This window comes from Drosophila innubila (genome assembly GCF_004354385.1).
Source record: "Drosophila innubila isolate TH190305 chromosome 3R unlocalized genomic scaffold, UK_Dinn_1.0 2_E_3R, whole genome shotgun sequence".
NCBI lineage: Eukaryota > Metazoa > Arthropoda > Insecta > Diptera > Drosophilidae > Drosophila > Drosophila innubila.
The window spans coordinates 21,529,616-21,556,431 of record NW_022995380.1 but is presented as its reverse complement, the minus strand read 5'-3'; the positions used below and the strand labels follow the sequence as shown (position 1 = coordinate 21,556,431).

At 36.5% G+C, this 26,816-nt stretch overlaps 1 protein-coding gene across 3 annotated transcripts in view; it reads left to right on the top strand.

Annotated features, from left to right (window-relative positions):
* Nucleotides 1-26,816, top strand: part of LOC117793003 (phosphoinositide 3-kinase adapter protein 1) — a 36,553-nt gene that overhangs the window by 5,579 nt on the left and 4,158 nt on the right. The window contains exons 2-6 of one of the 3 annotated variants that reach the window (XM_034633368.1): nucleotides 846-1,029; nucleotides 12,389-12,624; nucleotides 12,777-12,928; nucleotides 13,142-13,389; nucleotides 26,569-26,758. In XM_034633368.1, the coding sequence (XP_034489259.1) occupies nucleotides 1,020-1,029; nucleotides 12,389-12,624; nucleotides 12,777-12,928; nucleotides 13,142-13,389; nucleotides 26,569-26,758 (836 nt within the window). In that variant the 5' untranslated portion in view covers nucleotides 846-1,019. Of the gene's footprint in view, nucleotides 1-845; nucleotides 1,030-12,388; nucleotides 12,625-12,776; nucleotides 12,929-13,141; nucleotides 13,390-17,829; nucleotides 18,014-24,226; nucleotides 24,419-26,568; nucleotides 26,759-26,816 lie in introns of those variants that run through there. The other 2 variants (XM_034633369.1, XM_034633370.1) reach the window with 2 other exon arrangements.

Sequence of the window (26,816 nt, the reverse complement as noted above, 5' to 3'; positions counted from 1 at the left end):
TTGATATGTGGATGCCAAGCGATTGCAAAATCAACTCCCTGCCCCTCGTTTGGGGCACCAAATAAGAATCAGAATCACTTTGCTGTTTGTTATGCGCCGCGAATATTAATTGACTTATAAAAAAGAGAAATATGCCAATAAAAAATATTCGAAGCTATTTTTTTTTATTTTGTAAATTTTTGAAGAGGGCCAGGCGCCAAAATGGGCAACATACTGCCTCCAACTATAGAAAAATACAATACTAACGACTATAAAACTTTTTATTACTTTGTACTTATTAATTTAATGTACTAATTGCGGTTTCTGTGGCAAGTGTCGGCAAATTGCTGTCATCGTTTAAACTGGGGCTGCCACACGACGGGGGAAGGGGTAGACAGAGAGAGAGAGAGGGGTGAGGGGGGGAGAGACAGGGCCGTAAGGAAGTTGTAAAATATGTGGTTGCACTTAACTGAACAAACTAAAGACTTCATAGACCATCACATATTATTAAAAAATTGTTCGTAATTCTTTCTATTTTTGGGGTAGGTGCAACGTTTCCGGCCACAATATCCGAGTTTGTGGTCCCCACAATATGTTGGGAAAACTTTTTACCTCCGTTTTGTATTTTGTCTAGTTTTCCTATTTGGTATGCAAGCATGTACCGTTAGCCGTAAGTTGTACCTGCCACTTGCTCATATCAAACTTTTAACTATATACTCTATACTTTAGTTTAAATTTTTCTCTTCCCTTTTTTGTGCATACACATATTAATGGTGGTTGTTGTTGTTGCTGCTGCTTTACCATGCGCATAATTAATTAACATTTTAATAATTGCGCTATGCTTTTCTATTTTCTATGTTTCGCAGGTTTTCAATTGTGTGTCCAAAACTTTGACTGTCCATATCCGCCGGAAGCACCTTAACTGGCCAGAACAAGTGCAAAGCCCCTGAACTCAGTTGAGTCTAAACCCCGACCCAAATGGCAATCTAAATAAATAAACAATTCAACATTGGGAAAGAGCTTGATGAATTTACTTCAACATGTCATTGGGTAAGTGCTAGACAATCATTTTTAATACCCTGTAACCATAAAGGGGTCGAAAAGTTGTAACGTTTTTACGACGATAATATTATAAATTAAATTAAATTAATTATGTTAAAACTGAAATTACCATCTAGGACTTACGGTTTAGGCTTCACATTGATCAGTCAGCTAGTGAGTCAAGTCCTTGAGTCAGTTAGTCAAGCAGGACAACGACTTTTATAAATATGTATAGACTTATAATTTAAGATTCTGAGTGGCCTTAGAATTAATAATATTTCCCGCCGCAAAATGTGTTAAAATAAATATATACATAGCTTAATATAGTGATTGTTCTCAGAACAACCCTTGTTACAAATAAATAAATGTTCCCTGCCACAAAATGTTGATAACTAATATAAAAATAATATAATAATATAAAAATGGGATAAATACAATATAACTTAATTTTGCGAGTGGTCTCAGCACTGTTACCGAAAAAATTGACAGGGATGGAAAAAAATTAAGTTTTTAAATTTAAATGCAGAATAAAAATAGAGGTTAAATTACAATGACATTGATATTGCACATGAAAATCGGTTAAAATTTGCCAAAGTTATGGCAGTTGAAATTTTTGATATAGTAGGTATACAAAAATGGACAGTGATGAGAAAAATTTAGTTTTCCAATTTTGATGCAGAATCATTTTAGAGTTTGAATAATAATAAAACTGACATTCCGCATGGAAATCGGTTAAGATTTGACATAGCTTTAAATTGACAAAACTTTTTATAAAAACTTAACCGATTTCCATGCGACATGTCAATTTTGTTATTATTTGCAGAAAATTTTTCGATGATGATATTATTAATTATAAAAAAAGGTATTTTAGTCAGTTTAGTCAGTTTCTTCTTTATAGAGTCTCCGGTTAGTTCTATTGATGCATGTCCAGTGCCTCCGACATAAACATGACAATACCGTTCACGCCTTGACATAATTTGACACCACATTGAGTTGCCTAAGTGCTTAGGTTCGACCTTTTCATATCCATTTCCATTTCTCCGACTAATGAGCATTTAAACTGTGGAGAGAGTAAAGTGCACGACAACTGCAACATGCACATTAGCAATTTCCCAGAACGCCAACGCATTTATCTTGGACTCGTAGTACTCCAACTCCAAAATGTTACCCTTATTTTGTGGAGTTGCCACACCAACGATTAGTCCGAGCATGGGATGTGTTGCAACCCACTGAAATTCCAATCGAATCGAAGCGAGCAACAGTAGCGGCAACAACAACATCAACAGCAGCAACAAATAAACAAACAATCTGAACAATGGGCGTACTTAAAACATGCTAAGATTGTGTACTAGGCACGCCTTAGAGTCGCCTCCAAGTTGGAGACGTAGTGCCACCTAAAAACTGCAACTATGTGCGGCATTTTCCCATTTTCCCAGCGCCTTAAATGATGCGTAGTCAAGTGAGACGCCAGTTGTTTTGGCTCTTGCCTGGGAAAAAAACTGCAAAACTGTAGAAAGTATCTGCAGACTGGTGGCACTTATCCAATAGATACGCAAGCCAGACGCAGATACAAACGCAGACTCACTGACTCACTCACGAGACACTCCGACGAGGTCATTCATCAATTAGTGAAAGCCCACAATGCATTGAGGCTATAATAATAATATTAATAATAATAATAATAATAATAATAATACAAAAAAGACAGCAAATGATAATAAATAACAAATCAAATGTCGAGCATCTAATTAGTCAGATTTGTGGCATGTACTATCTGAACTTTGTAGCATGCCTCTTCCCAGTCCCCTCTTCCTCTTTGTCCAGCCTCAGTTCGAATTGTGATTGTATGCACAGTTGTCAGAGTTTTCTTTTTGTTTTGTTGTTATTATTTATGTTGACTAGAACAAATAATCACAGCGCTGATATGGGAAATGGCGCAATTAAAATACAAAAACTCGCGCGTCGCACGCATTCACTCAGATTCACAGATACAGATACATTTACAGATACAAATACGGTTGCAGATGCAGATACAAATGGCCATAGACTGAGCTATTAGTTTTAGAGATACAACTCTCGTCCATCTGTCCGACAGGCAGTCTATCAATCCTCTTTTTTCCCGTCTCTTTCCACTCCTCTTTTCCACTCACTCTGTCCCGCATCGTTGCATATTTTATTTTTATTTATAAATAGTTTGTCGTCATTGTCGTTGTCGCTATGTAAAATCATTCATTAAATCTGCATTGCATTTCATTCATTCGCTATTTTTATTTTTTAATTGCACTCATTGAGTGTTTTGAGTGCGTACTTATTCTGTGCTTATATTTACATTGACTATTCATATCACTGACCATTTCAACCATTGATAAAGCCGACAGAACTGCAAATTTGAGATAGTTTGTTGACGTCATTACAAGTTAATCGATTGAGGAAAATTTGCAATTTTTCTTGGTATTATTATTATAATTTTAAAATAAAGAATCTGTGACGCAAATAATTAAAAATCCATACACAAGCCTTATTTTGACATTAACCAAATTTCTCTCACGAATATATCGAGAATCTGGCCAATATGAGTCAGCTTTCTTGTTGGGGCTCTGCGTAACGCAGGCACACCTAAAATATTAAATACTCATACAATTTCTGTAAATATTTACGCAAATTCATTTGCAATGCAGCTGCAAATGGCATCGTCTTTGTTTTATTTGTATACCTGTTACTTCAAAAATAAGTAGAAGGGTATATTGTGTACGTTGAAATTTATGTAACAGGGAGAAGTAGGCATTTCCAATCAGCATCAACAGCCGAGTCGTAAGTTTTTAACCGCGCCCACAGTTTTTTAGATAATACGTTTTTTATGGTAATTAACGTTATCTATTAATATTATCTATTAACCCACTTAATCCAAGCAAGATTGGACAAGTAGAACGGCAGTAATAGCTAACCAAAGTTATTAAAAAATTAACGCAATACAAGCACCCAAAAGTATGCAGTAGTTTTTATTAGTTGGTTAATTCTAAAAAGTACTTATATGTATATTAAAATAAGTAACGGGTATTCTATGATCGGGATCTCGACTATAGCCTTTTCGACTTATTTGTTTTCCGAATGCCGACAAAAACGAAGCGAAACAATCGAATTGGCAATTGACAACGAACTGAACAACTGGCAACTGCCAACTGCCAGCTGGTTCATCGATAAAGAAATCTATCAGAGAAAAGTGGATCAGTGGCCCCAATTGCTCTTCCTCATGCCATGTCTCATTGCCAATGACGACGTCACAGACAACGATCCGTTGACCATTTCGCAATGTTTACGCCAATTTCCATATCACATGCTTAATTTTTATGGGCGCAGGGAAAATGCAATACAATGTGCTCGAAAAGTGCATCAATTGAAAATGAAATGACAATCGTTAAATGCAATTACAAACGAGTATTTATAAGTTTTGATGTCTTCATTATTTTTTCTACGAAAAATTGGCAACTATACTGTACGGCACTTTTCAGTTTTAAGTTAGCTAAAGATATATGTAGGTACATATATACTTGCATGAGAACCGGCATAAATCAAGACAATCCCATTTGGGGCACAGACACGACTTCAGCGCTGTCTAAAAATATCTCATAGACACATTAGACGCTCTCATCTGCTACAAATGATTCTTCATAATTGAATTACATGGCCAGCGACAAGAGCGTAAAAATTTTAATTACACACCTCATAATCATTTGCCAGACTGTGAGTAGGAGTAGAAAGACGAGTAGAAGTAGGAGTAGAAGTAGGAGTAAAAGTAGGAATAGAAGTTTTAGACAAAGATCCTGTACTGCCAAGAAAAACTACTTTATCAAATTTCATAAATGAAACTCAACGACGCATATCGAGACATTTAGCATCTAAGGGGGGACTCTAAATGTGTGGGTTGTTTTCCCCCAGACCAAGTTCATGGGGGCCGAAAAAAGATTATTTATTTAGACAGGCATCAGGAAATGTTGCACATTGTCTAAATATTTGCACAAAAATTCACTTTTTTGCTAAACTTATAAATAGAAAAATATACATAAATGGTAAAAATAATTCAACTTTTATGCCATCTTAGCTCTGGGGACTTTAGTAAATCTCCTATCTGTGGTGGTCACAGCAAGTGTGTGTGTGTGTGTCTTCTCCTCCTGCTTCTGGTCTCATATTACAAGTGCAGTCAAAGCTAAATAAATCAAATTTGAAGTGTGATCTTGCTGGTAAAAAGAATGAAACAAAAAAAAGAAACAGAATTCGATGCTAAGTGCAAAGCGTAACAAGATCAACAGCATCATTAGAAACATCATCATAATGAGGGGTATGCAGGGTGGTACAAGTTCTAGGGATCGAGGCGTTTCTGTAATTAATGCGACACTGATCCTCTGGGGTATGCCAATTGACATTTAACATCAACCTGTGGTTTGCTTCAATGCAACCACAGTGTAGAAAAAGCGGAGAGGGAGACGGACAGTCGTACATTTTACCAGAACTCTCGATGCATTGCAGCAACTGCGCAGAAAGTATCTGACTGCTCCCTTCTCTCACTGTCCCTGCCCCAGCGGCTTATGCAACAACGTTAAAAAATGCCCAAATAAAGAAAAAAAAAAAAAATAAAAGAGACACGCGCTCTACAGGGGATGCAACTGGGAATACAGCACGGGTCTCAGTCTCCCAGTCTCCCATTTTCCAATCTCGAACTTGTATTGGAGTTTGCGCAGCCTCAACCTTCGTTGAGTTTTGGCTTTTTTTAGGATTACACGGAAGACAACGTTGCTGTTGTCTATGTTTTTTTTTTTTGTGTCATGTGCGCATTTCCATTAAGAAAATAATTAACAGACGGACCAAGCGCAGTGAATGAGTGACTGGCCGGGCTCGGGTCCGGGTTCAGGTCCGGGAATGAAATCTGTTGAGCAGATGTCTTACGGCTGCTTTTGGAGATGCCAAGTCCTGTTTTCCGAATTGGAGATTTATGAATGCATTTCATGCATTTTCAAACACCTTTTTTTCGGTTGTTGCTTAAAAATAGCAAAAATTGAGAGCGAGTGAAGGGAGAAGAAAGAGAATTTTCTGTTTTGCTGGTTGATCAACCAGCTCATAAAAGTGTTTATTTGATTTTTGATTGGTCTTTTGACACACAACAAGGCGCAATACAGCAGCCGTTGCCACAATCGCAACCACAACTGATGACGCCTTTGCCCACGTCCACGATCAGGTCTACGTTCACGATCACGATCACGCCCACGCACAATCATCTGAAGATCAGGTAGTAAAAACTGTTTTCACACTTAACATTTCACTCGAGATAGCGCTGTTACCTTTGTCACCCTCTCATTTCCCATTGTACTTCCCGATCACATCTGATCTTTAGTTTTCTTCTGTTCGTCTGTTTATGTTTTTGGTAATTTCATTTTGGCATTTCCGTTGAGAGATTTTCCTCTTTCTCAGTCTCTCAGTCTTTCTTTCCCCTGAGTGTTTGTAATTATCATTAGCATGGCTTACACGTACCATGGAATGTGGAAGTGTTGAGTTTTATGTTTTAACATATCCTTGGCCACATCCTGGCCGGCATGCCGCCTACTTTTCGCAACTTGTTTTCATTGCCAACGATCCTTGAGAGGCAGACGGAATGCCTGAAACAACTTCGAGTGGTTTCTTTTCAGTTTCAGTTTGAGTTTCAGTTTCAGTTTCAATTTTCATGCCACTTCACTGCCTGCCATTTTCACATTGTTTTTATAGCAATTGTTATTCAGGAGCATCCGTTCTAAAGTTGTTGCATTTGCCGCGTGGGCGGAACTGTAAAATTTCGTTTTAATGGCTTTTTGTTTTTGTCTGGCCAACTAAAATAACACTTTCCGAATGCCAGTTTTAATGATTTTTAAAGCAATCATTGACTTATGCTGTCCGTTTTATGAGCACTGTAAAAATAACTCAAAATTAATACCAGAAAAATACTAAATATATTTGTGTGGCCCACCAACAATACTCCCCTTCTATATATTCTTTTTCATTTTTTCCACAATAAAATTCATGCAAATGCATTCAGTTTTGTGTTTTGATTTCCAAGGAAACAGTCGGAGCACCTGCAACAAGCAGGCATTGCATTTTCAGTTAACTTTTGTTTAGGAAAATCCAAATAATCAAAATAATAATAATCATAATAATCATAATCATATGAATGCCCCCCAAACAGTCGCCGTCGCCAAACTTCCGGGCAGGATGACGCTGAATTGCGTTTGAGTTTTGTTTTATTTCATTTCATTTTTGTTTGGTTCAGTTCACTTCGGTTCGGTTCGGCTTGGTTAGGTTAGGTTAGATTTTCCCCTGCTGCCTTTGGGGTTAAATCATAAAAAGTCGAAAATAATAATAAACAACAATTTTCAATTGAACGTGAAGAAAAACTCGTAGTGCGCATAAAATGACTTAAAATACAAAACGTCGAGTTTGCTCGGGGATTTGGGGTTAGAAAATAGGGGGCTGGTAATGGTTCTGGGACTGCTTCGGTTGCTGTTCTTTCAGCTGCCTGACTATGCGGAATTCCCAAGAAAATATCTGAGTAAATGCGAGTGCAATTTGTTATTGTTGCTCTTGCTTAGCCAAATGTGCAATACGGCTAAAAGATTATGAGAAATTATTACCAACAAAAGCAAAAATAAGTGCAAACGATTTTATTTAAAACTTAAACACATTTACTATGGAAACTCTTTCTTGGCTGGCCAAATCGATAACTAAGTAATTGCTGCAAAATTATTATAAATTGCAAGTTGTTAGCTGGTAATTTTCCTATAATTATACGGTTGCTTTCTCAAGTGCATAAATTAACATGCCATAGACGGCAGTCATTATTTCAATATAATAGCTTGTTGACATTTACTATGATAAGCATATCTACCTCAGGCGAAATTAGTCAGATATTGACAGTTAAAAAATAAAGAAAAACAATTTAAATTTAAGACATTCTTCATGTTTATATTAATGTTTATTAAAACAATTATATATTTGCCTCTGGAAATAATCTGATTGTCTGATTATAATCTGATTATCTGATTATCGGTCGGAATGTCACTTTGATCATGGTTTGGCCTCTAAATTTAAAATTATAAGCCTTAAATTTTTACTTTTATTCACCTTCTTGTAGCGTAATAAGCATCAAACGGCACTTTAAATTTAATTTTGAGAGGTTTAATTTTTCTGAAAAAAAATCAAGATAAATTTAAAAAAAAATTTTACATGTAAAGTTGCTAAGTCAAACTTCCATAACTTTGTCAAAACCCAACCGATTTTCAGTCGGAATATCATTTTGATCATGGTTTGGCCTCTAAATTCATTCTGCATTTAAATTTTGTTCATTTAGAATATTTTTTTTTTTCGACTATGGTTTGATTTTAATTTCAAGGGTCCCCCCTTTGCAATTTTGAAAATCGTAAATTTTAAATCTCAAATTTTTACTTTTATTCAACTCCTTAAATCATAATTAGCATAAGTCAAAAGTTTCACCAACTTCAATAACTTCCATAACTTTGTCAAAACTCAACCGATTTTCAGTCGGAATGTCATTTTGATCATGGTTTTTCCTCTAAATTCACTCTGCATTTAAATGTCGTTCATTTTGAAAATTTTGTTTTTTTCGACTATGGTTTGATTTTTATGGTAAAGGTCCCCCCTTTAGAATTTTTAATATCCTAAATTTGAAATCTCAAATTTTCAATTATTCCAATATCCCAATATTTCTTGAGATCATCCTACAAAAGTATCATTTCCTGTCTTTGCGTAATAACTTTCTTCACATTAACAATAGATTGTACACTTCCTGAGACAAGTTCTGGCAACAAAGGTGAATCACTCGATCAAAGCACTAAACTGACCCTAGAGAAATGCACGAGCAAAGAGAGCCATCAAAGTGATTAACCTGTCAACGCCATAGAACAATCAACGAGTGCTGTAAATGGCGCCCAGAGGAGACGCTTCTCAGTGAAAGGCTTGTTGTCGCTGCTCCACTTTAAGAGCAGCCAGTTTAGGTAGCTCCGTCTACAGATTTACGACCTAGGCAAGGCACGAGGCCAGCTCATAGAAACGGCAAATACATTGCCACAATTCCCAACCCAAAGTCGAACCAGAAACCGAACTCGAAGTCGGAGCAAAGTCAAAGTGCGTGCAGGCGAAGACAACAACTTGACATTTATAGTATGTGCAGGCAAATACGATTTTATAAGTACATGCATATATATGTGCATTTCAAGATCATTTGCATCCACACACACAAACATATACATATACACACACACGTACACACACTTGCCCCTTGAGAGAGTCAAGCGATTTAAACAGAGTGTGCACTCAAGAAGTGCATGAAACCCTCTTCGTCTCTAGTACAACTTCTACTACATTTTATGAACTACGAAATGTGCAATTTCTACAGCGCGACCGACTTTTTACGAGTTTTCCATAGGTCCCAATGTGCGTTGCATCTGCCACATTCAGTTGGCCCAGTCTCAGTCCCAGTCCACTTCAGAAATTCCACAGTCCACCACATGGAGTCGCTCTGGAGTCGAGCTATACTTCCCTTAATTATTGCACACTATCCACACCAAAATCATAGACATAGGCATATTCCCTGCTCATGGACATTCTCAATGTGCCCGTCTAACGAATTTTTAATGTGCATACCTCAGATGTTGGCCTTTGATGATGGGTCGCTGCTGTTTTCTGTCTTCCTTCTCATTTGCTACTTTTACTGCATATTTCGCTTCTTTTTTTTTTAATTTGCCGTTTTGTCATGCCTTTTACGAGTATAAATGAAAGTCTATTTTGGCCTGCACATTTCATTGATGACCATTTGGCATGCCAATTTTATTAGCGGAATGTGTGGAGTGTGGAAAACACACTGCATATAAGTTACACTATAAGTATATGCTATACTAAAATACTACTTTTTTTTAAGTATGCTATTTGAAAGGTAATGTGAGTTTATATTTAGTTTCCACTCATTTTACTCTGTTTTTATATTAACTTATGCTAGACAGGACATATTAGAATTCGGGTCAACGGTTTTTATTTTCTATACTAATACTAATACTACTACTGCAGTTTAACTACAGCTAATACTAGTGCTGCTACTACCATTTATATTTTAGCTATTGCTATTTCTACTACTACGACTACGATTCCTAGTATTAAATCTACTACTACAACTACTACGACTACGACTACTTTTACTACTACGACTCTTACTACTAGTATTAAATCTGCTACTACTACGAGTACTATTACTAGTTCAAAATCTACTACTGTCTTTAGTTTGACTACATTACTTTTTATCAATTGTTTTATATAAAATACTCCTATAGGGATAACATATATATGTTATATGCTAATAAAAAAAAAAAGAATTTTTAAATTAACTACCAAACTGCTACTTTTTTTTAATATCATCAAATTTCAAACATATATATGGCCATATCAGTCACTTATGTTTTCACGATCTTTTTTCAAATACGAAGGACAAAACAACAAGAATAAGAATATGAATAAGAATGAAGTCAAGCCACAGACAAATTCAAACTTTGACACTGATAAGATACGACGAATACTCGTAGCTCAGTCTCAGTACCATTATAGGTAGTTGTTGTTATTGCTATTGGCGGTACGCTATCGGAACTCATCAAATATGCGCGACGAGCACAAGACAAAACGTTTGCTGCATGTATGGGATGGGACTGTGATTGGGATTGGGATTCGGAATGAAAAGGTTGGGAATCAGAATCATGCACAAACAGAACGACAGTATTTTGATCATGCGAAAAACGCACGCAAAAGAAAAACATGCGCAGGTACTACAACAATAATAACAACAACAACAGCAACAATAATTATATGGCAGGAAAAGTATAGCTCAATGCATGCAGAGTTTTTCCTGACTCGAATGGGCAGCGATCGCAGCAGAGGCAGCGACAGAGGCAGCGACGGCGACAGCGACAGCGGCAGTGAGTGGGTGCAATATGGTAAACATATTTAAACACTGATCCCGCATGCGTTAGTATGTGTGTGCGTGTGCGTGTGTGCGAGGGAGTGAGATGGCTGCAGCGAGTAGAAGAAGAATAAAATAAAGAAGAAGAACATGCAACGCATGGAAAATAAAATAACCAAAGCGGCAAGGGATTCTCTATGCCAGCAGCAGCAGCAGCGACGCGACGTCGGCGTCGACGCAGGCAGCTCAAGTGTTTTGTTCTCGTTGAAGTTTTAGAATTTATTCCGTTTCGGGATGTCAATGCAGACAGACGCACGCGCAACGCGTTGAAGTTATTATTATTATTTTGAGCCGTTACAATTTGAATTCATTTGGCGCGCACTTTCGAAATTAAATCAATCAAACTGACATTGCACACAATTTACGTAGTGAAAACAAATCGTTTTGATTTTAATTTATTGTTTTTGCCATTTTTGGCAAACAACTGCAGACTGTGTGTGTGTGTGTGTGTGTGTGTGTGTGTGTTTGTGGCGCGTGCGCATGCGCAGCCAGTGAAAGTGCAGCGTTGAGGTGCCGCCAAGTGCTTAAAGATAATGGATCAGTACGCTCAAGTTGTACGCTCAACTTGTAACGATCTCAAGATGTTTGCAACTATGGATAATCCAAACGCCTTCTTCTCAGGTAAATTAGAGTACTCGAAGTCTTTAAAGTCCTTTTGATTGGCAAAGAAACTTGGTTAAACTAAAGGAGTACATAAATGTATTTCTTTCTTTCTCAATGTTATTGAAATTAATTATAAGACTTAATGCATATTTAAAATAAATATAGTCAAAGGAACTGTTTCAAAGTTCTAACCGATAAAATACAAAATAAAATAATTTTATACTTGATTGAATTTAAAATTAAATTGTATTTATTTCTTAAACTTAATTTAAATGTATTTGCATTTTATTTTTAATTTTAAAGATACGTATTAATTGTAAGTTATTGACATTATATGTTAGGGCTTAGATCCTTTTACCCTATCAACTGTATTATTACTTTTATAACTTAGGAATTTAGGTAAAATACAAAGATTTAAGAAAATTAAATACCCAGTTAAATTTATGGTATTTGCATTAAGCTTTGAATTATAATCCTTTTTTATTAAATCATTTATTTAAAAATTCTTTGTTATTTCATTATCAATATCATAAACATTCTCTACGATTTATATTTTTATTTTATTTTACTTAATTTATTATTGATTAAGGACATTTATTTACGATATTGGCTTAGTTAGAAATATTGATAAGTAATACTTAAAAAATGTTTGTAATTTATTACTATGTAATATTATATTTTTAAGCTAACAAACATTAATAACTTTAACACATTTATTTCTAGATAATCCCTGTTATTTCTGTAATGACACCAAATCGCCCCGCACGCCGGACTCTCAGTCCTCCGGCAAGGGCTTCTCGATATTCAAACGCCGCAATTCCAAAGGCAGCAGTCCACGGCCATTGGCCACAAATCCGGAACAGATGCGTCTCATGACATCGGCCAATTTGGATACAACAGCAACGATGGCCTTTGGCAGCCCTCGCGGCAGCTTCAACTCGCTGGGCGGCCTCTCACAAGTGAGTGGAAGATCATATTTATCATGTCCGATCTGCACAACTTCCTGTTTTGTGCTTTGCCACTTCTTTCTCGCATTTCCTTTGCTTTCTAATAACGCTTGCCATTTTGTTGCATTCATTTTCATTTGCATTTGCATTTGCATTTCGCGTAGCAATCGTTTGAACTGCAGCCGCTGATGTATCGCCATAGATCGTCGAATTCGCATTCGGAGTCATTCCGCGAGAGACTTGGCTCCTGCAATGAGACGCACAGTTCACAGTGTCCGGGAGGCGGCGCCGAGCACGACGAGGTCTTCAATGCAAGGTGAGTGATCTGGGGTGTGTGTGTGTTGTGTGTGTTGTGTGTGTGTGTTGATGTGTTGACAGGATGCAGCTGTTGACAGTTTGCCAAACTGCTCTTCCCATTCCCCATTCCCCATTACCATTCCCATTGCCACTCCCTTTCGCCATTTTCATTAACATTGACTGTGCTAATCGTGCGTACATTTGCTCTTCTCTCATCCGCCTTCATCTCCAGCAAATCCCAGCGTCATCACACTCTACCCAGCGGCGGCACACGTCGCCATTCATTCGGCAACTGGGCACAGCAACAACAACAGCAGCAACAACAACAACAACAACAGCGACAGCTCAACACATCTGGTTCAACATGCACATCGCCATCGATTGGACCCAGTTCACCGGATGAGGTGCCCAGCATGTTGGCTCCACGTCCTCCTGTGCTCTCGCCAAACAAATTTCGCGGCACATCCTATCGCAGAAGAGGTAAGTCAAAACAAACTATACTTTTATAAATTAAATATATAATGGTAAACATAATTTAATGGTGGAGATTCCTCAATAAGCTCTATTAGAATAGAAATTCTTAAACGTTATTAAGTACAAGGAAATCATTATACTATAAATTTAATACATTTTAGCAATAGACAAGAAAATTTCAGCTAGCAAACCTATTTTGATAAAACTGACACTTTCCTTTATATAGGTTAAAAATTAAAATTAAAATATAAATATAGAAACAGGGATTAATTATCTTTACATTGCTGTTTTATCAAAGTTATTAAAAGTGTTAAGTGTTATCATTAAAAATGTTAAAAGTGTTAAGGTTTCCTCAATATGTACGTGTATTGCAAAGGTGGGTCTCTCTTATCGGTATTTATATTTATTATATTCATGTCAGAGAATTTATGATATTTTTTTAGATAAGTCACTTGAAGAGACCGTTTATTTATTTATGATTTTATGCAACGAAAAAGTTTGTAGTTTTTCAAAAATTTGTTGAAATTATTCGTAGTTGTTAAGGCTGATTTCCATTATTTCTGATCTTTCACAGTAAAAATATTTGAAAAAAAATGTATGTAAAATAATTAGAATACATTTCAATCAATTCATTATTCTACTCTAACTGTTAGAAAACGATTTAGAGTATTACAAAAAACTTATTGAGAAAATGGCATAAGATATGTATAATATGAAAATTCCATTTGTTGGCCTCGTTTTAGTGTTCGCATTTTTGCACTTTGGCGGCTGTCAAGTTGACAGGCCGATCCCGAGAAACGCGCTCTGACTATGTGCATCACGTTTGCATATTAAGCGCTGCACTCCGCCCCCGCCTCCGTCTCCTTCACCATCTCCACCCCCTTTAGTTGACTCTTCCTCCTGCATATTTGCTTTTAAGGCGCCATAGGTCTGGGCACTCGAGCACTTTTGCATTTAACAACATTTAAATGTTTACGCAAGTGATAATTGTAAATGTATTGTTGTTGTAGTTGTTGCTGTAGTTGTTGTTGTTGTTAGTGGTTATTGTCGCCAGTGTGTCGCCAGAGTTGGCTTTGTTTTGAGCCATAATGAGCCACTGTACGCTCCATCCTAACTGACACTGACAGTCAACCTCGTCATGTGATGTGATGTGATGTGATGTATGCCACCGCAATGGCTACTGAATCTCTGATGATTCCCTAAGCAGTTAATGACACAACTTTATGGTTTATGCAGCACTGAGGAAATCTCTACAGCCTGATTATTTATAGCCAACTAATCCATAAGGTTTCAAGGTTTTCAGTGGCTTCAATTGCAGGTGGTTGACAGGCCACTTGAGGAAAAGATTCCGAAAAAGATTATCAATACTGTTTTGTTTAGAAGAGCTGTTCAAGTACTTGTATTTTTAAGATATTGAGATAAGGGGTAATAATGGGAATTTAAGTGTTTGTTTTTGAAAACTATTCAAAAAAAAGTGCTCAGAGTCATTTAAATTTATGTAAATTGCGATCGTTTTCCATTCAAATGTATTTAATAGTATTCTATTCAGCATATTTCAACTAAGGGTAAACTAACACACATTTATAGGGAACCACACATGGTCAACTAATGGGCAACGGGGCAATTGCAATTTCAATTCCACTTTGTCACAATGAGCGCACGGCAATTGACACACTTTCAACTTCAATTTTAACACCTAAATTTATGGCAGAAAAGCACAGAGAAAATGGGAAAAAGCAAAAAATAAAACATTATCAATTTCCACATTTGTGCAGGCAGTTCAAATAGTAAAAACGAGTTCATAATTTTCAAATGTTTTAGCTATCAAAATGGCAAAATGCAAATGAGATAAACATTGCCACAAGACTGACTATATATATATATATATATCTGTGTGTATGTGGGGGGTATACATTTCCGGCAAAGTGCAGTTGCTGTTTGACTCTGTAATTGACGGGGCAACATGGCGGATACGCAACCTGCGCTTGGCTCCCAAGGCGGAAAAGGCAAACAACAACAAAATGACAAAAGTCAATAAACGAATTGAATCGTATCGAATCGAATCGACTATCGACAGTGGGCTATGCTGCACAGTGGGTGTGGCAGCCATGACAAGCAGAAAGCATAAATTGAAAATTATTTGCAGAACTTCTTGATGAACTTCTAGGCATGGGAATCGGAAGAGAGAATGGAGGGGCTGGTGGAGATTAGCGTGCTCACAATTGAAGTTGGCAGCAGGAACTTTGCATAATTGATAGCCATGGGCCATTGACTGTTTTGACTGTTTTGTTTGTTTGTTTGGCTCAAACGTGTTAATGGCACGGAAGCGTGAACTCCCCACATGCACTCAGTGTTGAGGTGGTGGGGAGTCGGAAGAGAGTTGGAAACTGTTTAGCATATGGCGCGTGCCATTCAAGCGTTTGTCCAAATTTGGCTACACACACACTTTGGGCCAATTGTGCATACAAATATTGTATGGCACATCAAAGCAACTAAAAGGGGGACAAGTAAACAGTAATCGTTGCGTCTTTTGCAACACTACATTCAAATGTACCGAAAGCAGTGGAGACGGGAAGGCAATATGCCATACATCAGTTTATGGACTGCTTTAATTGCTCGACTCGAGTCTTTTGTGGCAGGTGATTTCGGGTCAAACGTCAAGAATTGCTTTGCAAACGCATTGCACTTGTTTATGAATAAGTGGCAGGCAGCAGTGGCATGTGGCATGTGGCAGAGCGGCCTTCTGTATTCAATTCTTAGAACATCTGTTCATCAGATTACAGACAACACACAAAGAAGAGCCGCCCTCGACTCCATTGCTGCCACTCTTGTTGTTGCAACTACTGCTGCTTGCCTCCTCTGCCGCCTCCGTCTCCCTTCTCTGCTGGGGTTCAATACACTGGCTAACCATAACCCTGTGTACTGCATAACAAACAGACTATGTACAAGAAATCCTAATAAAGGAAAATTTTGTTTGTTTATATGTTTGTTTGTTTTGTGAATTTCCTTGACCCCTCCCGACCAGTACAGACCAGACCAGACCTGGCCAACACCTGTTGCATTCATAAATATCATAAGCCAAAAACTTTAAGCATACTTCATTTGCATAATTTTGGGCTGCGGAGGATAACATAACAAGTTTGCTTACATTTTGATCACGTTCCAAACATGAAGTTTCCTTTTTTTTTTGCTTTTCTCATTCATTTATTTCTTCAGTCGACTATATTTAAACCTTTTCTCACATGGGAAGACAGCAGGCAGGAGTACAGTGTTACAAGATTCACTTGTAGGTAAAGAAAACTTTTAATTTTTCTTTTTTTTTTAATTTGTTGGAAGAAAAACAATTGCATTTATTCAATTGCTAAAAATAATTATTTTTTGTGAAATAACTATTCGCTAAAATGTTTACTACAATCTAAATAATTAATATATTTTAAGCTAAGTGGTAAAGTTACCTTTAAAATTTCCTATTCAAAAGAATAAAAACTTTTCTTTAGTCGACTATTTTTCTTGAAAAACTTTTCAAACTTTTTAGTTACTTGTTGAAAAAGAAAACTTTTAGTTTCAGTTGCTTGCATTTTTCTTGAAAGAATAACCTTGTAGCTAAAATGTTTATTAAAAACAAAGTTTTATTACGCACAGTTTTATTTTATGAACTTTAACCATAATTCGAGCTTCACTCAAACGTCTTTAAAGTCTAAAAAAATATATATTTTTTTCGTTGAAACATTTAAATTTATGATAAGTGTTCGTATTAACAGCGTCGACGGTTGCCCTTGTCTGCAGTTTCAGTCGCTGCCATTTAAATCAAAATATTGTTTATTGTTTGAGTTTTTTTTTTTGTATTTATTTATAAGTCGACATACTCCCTACGCTTCTGTCTGCCGTTCTATTTGCAACTTGTGGCGATATCTAACTGTTTACAGTAGACATGAGCCGCATTTGGGCTGAGAACTGGCAACAGGCGAATCTCAGAAGGCCTAGCGAAACCATCAAATTGGCGCTGTTGGCCACTTAAAATGCCATAATTCTGTTTATAGCCAGGCTGGGACTTCAACTCGAGCTGGCTCATACTTAAAATGGATGGCGCATTGATAAAACGTCACGGGCACGTACAACAACAGCAACAACAACTACAACTACAACAGAAGCAGCAGCAACAACCAACTGACAACAGCGTTGACTTTTATTATTTTATAATCTTTTTAATGCATTATTTATTGAGAGAGACACACGAGCAGAGAGAGAAAGAGAGAGAGAGAGACGCTCTCTTGACCACAACGTTAGCTCATTATTATTCTTGGCATTCAAATTGATTTGGAGGCCCAAGCTGAGCTCAGCCGACAGTTTAAGCCAACAGCTACTGTCCGCCAGTTGAAGTTGAAGGACTGTGGCAACTTGACGTCAATGCCAAAGCGTTGCGCATGCGCATCTTAAGCCAAGTTAACAGAAGCGCCAGTTGAGATACTTAGATACACCGTGTGTGTGTGTGTGTGTATCTGTGTGTGTGCAAAGACTCGCGATGTGCCTATAAAGTGTGCTAGTGTACTATCTGAACCATTTGATACTCAAAACTCAATCAAAATGCTGCTCAAAAGCGAAGACATTGAAATGGAAACGTTCTGTTGCGGTGAGTTGTTGTACCGACCCCACGTTAAGTTGCATGCCACACATTCGAAGTAGAACTAAAGTGCACTCCAAAAAAAAAAAATAGGAAAAACATCTGAAACCAATTAAAAAACAAAGCAGAGCTGCCGTTTGAAAAACCCTTCAATTTCAAATGCAGACAACAACTAGAAAAAATCAAAGCAAATGCCGTCGCTTAAAGAAGGTTTTCAGAAAGGGTTTGAAGTGTGCGACAAACATCAATTTTATTTTTGGGGCTACTCTTTTTTTTGTGTAATTAAAGGATTTCAATTTCCGTTCAATTGACAGCCAAAGCAGGCTTTCAATTTCCGTGTACGTGCGATAGCTAAAAAATTATTACTCAATGCATTATAATCCTGCTTAACAATACCATTAACATACAGCACGTGTGTGTGTGTGTGTATCTAATCCACCCTGAAACAGACAGACGCTTCAAATATGATGGGGGAGCAAAAATAGAGCACAGATTGAATTTCCGCTGAAGCTGCGCCCATTTAAATCGTCTAGACTAGGTTTTTGTTTTTTAATTAATAACAAAAATAACAAAAAAAAAAAGAGAAAGAAAAAGAAAATAAAGGAAAAGCAAGCCAGACATTTTATATATGGGGGCATCCTTTGCAACCAGGGGGCAACATGCAGCTCAGCAGCTGCCCCAAAACAGATGTGCATTGCTCGCTGTGCAACAAGAGCGCGTGCTCTCGACTAGGCTTCAAAAATTCAACATTTTTATATATCTGTATATATATTTTTTTTCTCTCCATTACGTAGTTGTTGTTGTTGTGGTTGTTGTTAGTTTGTGACGGCCGCGTGCCGACGTCAAAGCAAAATAGATGGATAAAAATAGCAAAAGGCAAGCAGCAGCAATTATAATTGAAAGGGCTGTGCGTGATGCAAATGCTGAGCAATGTAACCATAAACTCGCGAAGGGGTGGCCAGCAGTGAGGGGAGTTGCTAACCAAGGGGGGTGGGGGCAGACAGGGACTTGTTGCAGGTTCAGGCGCAGGCGCAGGCGCAACGTCTGGCAGCTCGCAAATGTGGCAGGTGCCGTTTCAAGCATGCAGCACAATATGAACATACATAAACATGTGCAACTGCAACTGCAACTGCAACAACAATAATCATAACAACAACAACAACATCAGCAAGTAACGTACAATTTGCAGCTGCAGCGACGCTAACAGCGACGCACGCACCGGAAATCGCTCATAGAAGCCAACAGAAGCAGCGGCAACGACAGCGACAGCGACAGCGACAGCGACAGCGACAGCGACAGCGACAGCAGCGTCGCAGTCGCAGTCGCAGTCGCAGTGAAAGCATAAATGAGAGTGTATGCGTGTACCTGTCTGTGTGTGTGTGTTGCTGTCAAAGCTTGCGCTAGAGATGTTGTGTTTTGGCACAACATATGCGAAATTTCCAAATTATTATTTTTATTTTTGAAAAATTGTGTCTACTTTTTTTAAATGAAATAAAAACACTTTTTAATACTAAAAAACTTTGGTGAAATAAATTAAAAAAATTATAACAAGTAATTAATTTGTCTAGATTTTAATATTTAAATGATAAAAGTTTCATTCATTTTAAATTTTACAAAATTTTCTTTTGACAATATGTTTTTAAAGTTTAAATGAAGTAATTAGAAAAAATTGCATAACAAATAAATTTGAAAATCATTTCAAAAGAATAAGTATTTTAAAATTAAAATGATAATAATAGCTTAATCATTTTAAATTTGAAATTATTTTGTTAAAAATATTTTATTTAAAACTTAAAGTTTAAAAAAAGTAATTAGAAATATATTAACAAAAATAAATTTTAAAAGTCATTAAAAAAATAATTGATTTATATTCTAAATAATAGCTTAGTCATTTTAAATTTTAAATAATTTTATAAAAAATATTTTATTTAAAATTTAAAGCTTAAAAAAAAATTAGAAAAAATATTAAAAAAATAAATTTGAAAAGTCATTAAAAAAAATAATTTATTTATATTCTAAATATTAATAAAATTTTATTTATTTTTAAAAGCATTTTATTAAAAGATCATTAAACAATATGATATATGCTTTCACATTTCAATATGATATTTTGCTTCTTAAGCACGCGATCATCACTAGCGTGCAGCATAAATTGCACGCAGGAAATGTCACACACACACACACACACACACACACACACACACACAAAGTTAAAGACACTATTCCCCTTCTCACTCACACACATTGTCCGAATTTGTATGCACGCAGCATCACTATCTCTTTCTCTCTCTCCTGCTCTTTCTTTTTTTCTCTCTCTCTCTCTCTCTCTTTTCTCGCCACTCTCATGCTCTGCTTTAATAAACGGAAATGAAAAATTTGAGTTGATTATTGTCAAGTTTTGTTGTTGTCACTGTTGTTGTTTCACTTTTTTATGTGTGCGTTCAAAAAACAAAACAAAATTCATACAAAAAAAAATTATGATAATAAAATTTGAATGCGACAACTACTTAGTTAAAAGAAATGCAAAACTGCGGGCTGGTTTAATATTTTAAGTGTGTTTATTTAATGAAACGATTTTACTCACGCCAATTAACCTTGAGAAGTTGATTAAATCAAGTGGGAAAATAGTAAAAAGTAATTTCTTTTCAAAGTTGCAGCTAAAATATATTAAAAAGCATTAAAAAGAATCCCTTACAAAAAAAAACTGACTGAAGAAAGACAACAGCGCTACTAAAGTATATATACACTTTTAACTCAAATGTAAAGTTTTAAGCTGCTTTTTTAATGTATGTGCTTAGCTGGGAATGTAGGCATTTAATTCCTTTAGAAGTTCCCACAACGAAACGAAACAAAATCAAATAATGTGTGAGACATTGCATTAAATTGTCCAACGGAATATTTATGAGTTGCTTTTCATATGAGAAGCGCATCAGTTGCATTTGTTTGGATGAAATGTCGCTTTTGAATTTATGAAGACATTTATTAGCATAAGGAGCGCATAGATCTGTGAAATGGCTGCCAAAGTGACACAAATGCATCTGACTCCCCCTTCAATCTCACGCAACTTCCGAATGCATTTTCCAAAACAGCAAAACATCAAATAAATAACTAAAAAGAAAATGGAAATGGATAAGGAAAAATGAATGCACACCTTTCGAAATGATGCAGACATTTGAAATGTTTGATGAAGTGTTTGACAAAGTTGTCGCCTTACACAAAAAAAATGCCACCACAGTGGGGCACATATTAATCAGCGGCAACTGCGATAGGGTGGAAAATCTTAAGATGGAAGATGGAAGATGATGAACTCGTGCTAAGACCACAAATGTTGCATTTTACACGATCGTTTTGAGTTTTTTCGTTTTTTTTTTTCTTTAATATTTCTGTTGAGAAATGATAATTTCGTCTCGTTGGAGTATAGTTTTTAGTCTGTCAGACATTTGACACCTGCTGCACAATTATTCAGCGCCCCTAAGCGTTAGCAAGACTCCAAAATTCAAAATAGCTCGAGGACTAAAAATAGACACTAAAAAGAGTTGCCTGTTGCATTGTTATTATAAGAAATGCAGACTAGGAACACAAGATAAACATGTGGGATTTGGAATCCATGTGTGGGAGACTCCACAATATGTTAGCTCCCCTCCTGATCCAGTCCCGATTCCAATCCCAATCCCCAGCCCTTTTATGACAGCGACAGCAATAACAACAAAGAATAACTAAACATTAATGTCAAAAACATCAAAAAAATAAAAAAAAATACAAAAAAGAAGAAAACAACAACATTTAAACATGGCAGAACTTTCAGAATCGCAGTCGCTGTAGAAGTCAAAGTCAATTGCAGACGAGCTGACAGACCTCCAAAGATGTTTACAGCACAAACTGCATTAAAATGCAGCTCACATCGGAACTGTGTATGACAGGCCATAATAGTCCCTAGACTAAGCCAACTTTGGATCTTTCAAATGGACTCGCACTTTGTTTTATGAACTCGCCAAGCAAGTGCAACATCAATTGCTATCTATAAAACCAGTCCATAGGCTTTCGTATTGTTCTGTTTATACACATTTATAACTTGTATACATATATGAACTCATGCCTCATGAAAACTGAACTTCTGAACTCTCACTCCCAATACGTGCGTGCTTTGGAAAACATTTCATGCATCTTTTAAAGTGAAATACTCACAATATTTGTTTATGTTTGCTTTTAGACTTTAAGGCGAAATTTTTCTCGAAAATTTCTCAGTTTTTATGATGTGTTTTTAAATGTTTTCATTATGAGCCGTTTCACTAAGCAAATAAATTTCTAATTAACTGGGTCAAATTGTTCGATATGCAAGGGTGAAGATACATATCAGCAGGCTGCATTGAGATCAGTTGTTAGAATCTATGTTAAATAGATCGTGTAATTCAAAGCATCAGTTTGGCCGCCAAACTACAAAACTACGCACTGATTGAAACCATGACAATTTATGGCTGGTCAAACTCGATGCAGGCGCATTCATCGGCACTAGAAACCAAAACCAAAACCAAAACCAAAAACGAAACCAATGCAATGTCATTTATAATCGTTGTCGTCGATTTGAGGCACTCGAAAATGCCCGCACTCTCAACCAATGTCCAGCACAGTGGTTAAATTCTCACAGTAACAAAATGAGCACAGCAATTTAAAGAGAGAGAGAGAGACAGAGATAGATAGAGATACACTGAGAGGTAGAAGTATGTTGCTGGCGAGCAATTTACAATTCATATGAGTGGTAAATTGAAGCGTTAGACGACTGGTGGGCGGCAACTAAGTCAAATAGTGGGCGTGGTACACAAAACAATTGAATACATTGCAAACTAAAGTAAAGTAGCAGAGTAGCTAAACTAGAACAAATCAACCAAGCGATAAATGATTAATATTCATAAAGATATTCAACATCATATACACTGCAACTTGAACGGATTCAAACTTAATTGGACAGAAGAATTCTCAAATCTCATGCGGAAATCAACAATTAACCAAACCAAAACCAAATCACAAAAAAAAAAAAATGAAACAGTTTTAATCAAGTGGCCACAACTGAAAAAGATGCGCTCATAATTAAGTTACAGTTGACATAATTAAATGATAATTGTTGTGCTCACAACAACAAAAGAGATAGACTGATAAACATACATTTTTGGTATGCACATTTGAGTTATAAATGAATACACTCACATATATTCATATATGTATATGTTTGATTTTTTTTTGGTTTTTGGTAGGGGGAGGGTTAATTTGTGTATCGTCCGGTCTCCGGGTTTCTGTTCGCAGTCCATTTAATCCCGCATTATTTGTTCATTTTCGTTGATTTATGTCTTGCTAAAATGTCACACAGCTCGCGCATTGTCCACAAAAGCCCAAAAAAAAGATATGCATAAAATAAAAGAGAAAAAAGATACAAAAATTGGTATTGACTTGCTGTTTAAGGGGGATTCCGTCATAATAATGCCACAAAATAAAAGTTGGTTTCCATAGCATCAACTTGATGAATTGCTTATTATTTAGAAGTTATGATACTTTTAAGTTCTCTGAAATGACATCGCGAGGAGTTGTTTTTTACTTCAAGTGTCAAATATGATTAATTTTAGCAAAAGTTATGGAACAGCAGGAAACAAGAGCTTAAAGCTTTCAACGGAATAACTTGGTGAAAAATAATATTTTGTTAAATAAGATTAATCCAAGCAAAAGCTGTTCCATCCATAAATTAGAGCTTAAAGCACTCGAAATGAGCTTTTTTCTTAATGTGTGAAATAAAGTTTTATTTTTAGCAAATGCTAAAAAATATTCAATCAGCTAACTAAATCTGAAAGCTTTTAAAGCACGGTGGTATTAAATTAATACTATTAATGTGCTTTAAAAGCAACTTGACTTATTTTTTAATGTTTTAGAGAACAGTTTTTAAGCAAATGCTTGAGCTATTTTTAGATTAATGTCACTTTCAGCTAGAGTCACTTGTCACTTACTATACAGAATGCTGTCTCTATCCATCTTCTCTCCTTAATCTCTCGATTAAACCAAATAAAACCCGTTCCAAACCCACGCCCACTAGCTGGCGCCGAGCGTTATTTTAATCAATTAATTAAAAGAATAGTCGCAGTGCTAGGCAATCAGTGTGATTATTACCCCAACCCCTAGACCATGAGACCGTTGGCAATTGTTCAAAGAGAATTCGCTTCCAGTTCCATTTGCAATGCCGAAACGACAATTAGCGACGCTTGCGATTCGCTCGCGACACAACAACAATTGAAATGTTTAAATTTTGAGTAAAAATATTAAATATTTATGGATAATTGTACGAAATGCCAAACAAACGAAGCTGCAGACTTTTTGGCAGTTGCATTTTGGGCCGCAACGAGGAAGCGAATAACTACGAGTATGTGGATATGAGTAAGTGAATATATTGCGAATCATTCAGATCAGACTGTTAACAGATGCAGCTGCATTTGGGCACCATTAAAAAAGCATCGATCAAAGCAGCCAAAATAAAAAGAAAAGCAAAACTGAAAAAATATGTAAAGAAATCGCGAAATTTTTGCAAATTGCTGCGGCAAAATGCACACAGATACTTTATGTGTGAGTGTGTGTGTGTGAAGAGAAAACAAAGAGCGAGAGTGTGGCAAACAAAGGGTCGCATTTTTCTTGCAATTGCCCTGGCGACTGTTTAACAATTACCAGATGTTGGCGCTGAAATATTGCCCACATTATGCGTTACGAGACGAGACGAGTCGAGTCGAGTCTGGAAAACAAGTCAAGTCACTTCACTTCAATGTCAGCTTTGCAACTTTGCAACTTTAGACTGTTGGCAATTTTCGACTGTCGTCTGTCATGTAATTGAGTGATAAATTTCAATGCAACACAGCCAAAGTGGCAGCAATGCCTTAAAATCAAAGTTCAAAATGGCTGAAAACAAAAGCCATTATAAGACTGCAACTCGAGCAACTGGCAAGAGCAACTTTTGGCCATGGCCATTAATCACACAAATGATCACAAAAGAGAAAAGTTGCCATAGTCAGGTTCACATAGAAATAAGAGTCAGTGGGACAGACGGAAAGACAGTCGGAGACAGCAGGCAATTTTCAAGTTAATTATGTTGTCATGCGTTTAGAAATAAAATCACAATAACAACAAAATGTTTGTTGCATGCTGAATTTGAAAAGAATGAACGCTCCACTTGTCATTTATTTTTGCACAAGCCTGTTATTTATACATATGTGTGTGTGTACATAATATAATAATAATAAAAGGCAAAAACCGGCAGCAACATTTTGTCTCCCTTTGGCCGCATAATGAGCAGCAGCTGCCACATGCAACAGGAAGAGCAGGCAGACTGTGTCTCTCGGAAAAGGAGAACGAGAAGCAGAGGGAGAAAAAGACGGAGACAGACAAAAGTGAAGAGCAGACAGGGAGGAAAGGGAACGTGCCGCCATTTGTGGGTGTCACAAAGTTGAGAACTGCGCAGAGCGCCAAAATGCAACAGTGAATTTCGGTTTGGCCAAGAGATAACATCATCGGATCGCAACAGATCGGTTCGCATGCGATCGTATCGTAACGAATAGAAACGTATTTTATTTAAATGCTCTAAACGTGACTGAATTTATGTTGGCCAGACCCATCACAAGTTGATTAGCCCAAAAAGCTCGACAATTAATTTGGTCTCACGCCAAAGACAAAAGATCTCTACAAATCGTTGTTGTGCCTATATCCCGAAATTTATGTTGTTTTATTTAGTTTAAGCAAACTAAAAGCAACAGCTGGCTAAAAACCAATAAAGTTCGGTCCAAGTTCTCATTGTGGAATGTCTAAAGTTGTGTTAAAGTGGCCGACAAAAAATCTCAGTGCATAGAATTCATAAAAAAATATAAAATGTAAGAAATTCTTCAGCATTATGAAATGAAGCTACCTTAATAAATAAAGTGTATATAAAAAATTTAAAAGTGAGAAAAAAAACCAAAATACAATAACTTTTATTTTATAAGTTTTCAATAAAGAAAACAAATAAGCATAAATACTGCAATTTATTAAAAATTTTCAATAAATAAACATATTCAGTTTAAGAATATTCTGACAAAATTAAAAGATTTACAGGTTGACTTCAGTTTTCAGCTCAGTCTTGGCAGATTTGTCAACAACTATTGATAAGCCATAAAACTATCGAATTGACCTTTTGTTTGTCTCATTGATTACTTACCGAAATTATCACACATGAGAAATTGCGATGTGTTTTTTTTTTTCCGAACGCAAAGTCAAACAAATATTTTGAAAAACTCAAACATGAACTATTTGAGTAGACACGGCGAGGGTCATAAATCGCTAAAGTCAAATCCTAAATAAACACATTATTTATCAAAAGACAGCACCACATACACACATACACACACACACACACACGCACACACTAACTCACACAAATCAATGCATGTCTTGGGACTTATGTTGGGGTCGCTCAGGCCAGTTCTTTATCAGTAGCAACATTCCCATTCTGATGCACAATTTTGCTCATCGTGACGATCGTCTTTGTCTTTGATTTCATTTTGCAGACAACTGCGGCAACGTGAACAACACTAACGGAGTTCTTGCAACATTCTACGGCTTCGGTCAGCCGGGTTACAACATGGATGACATACTGATCATCACTGCCAAGCACAGCGAACGCGCTTATTTGCGCGCCACTTTCCTGAAGAACCATTTCGACAAGATCACCAAGCAGCGCGGACGCAAACCATTCAAGTGAGTACTCAAACCCGTTCAAAAGTCCAGCATTAACTTTAATCCCGTTTTCGCAAAG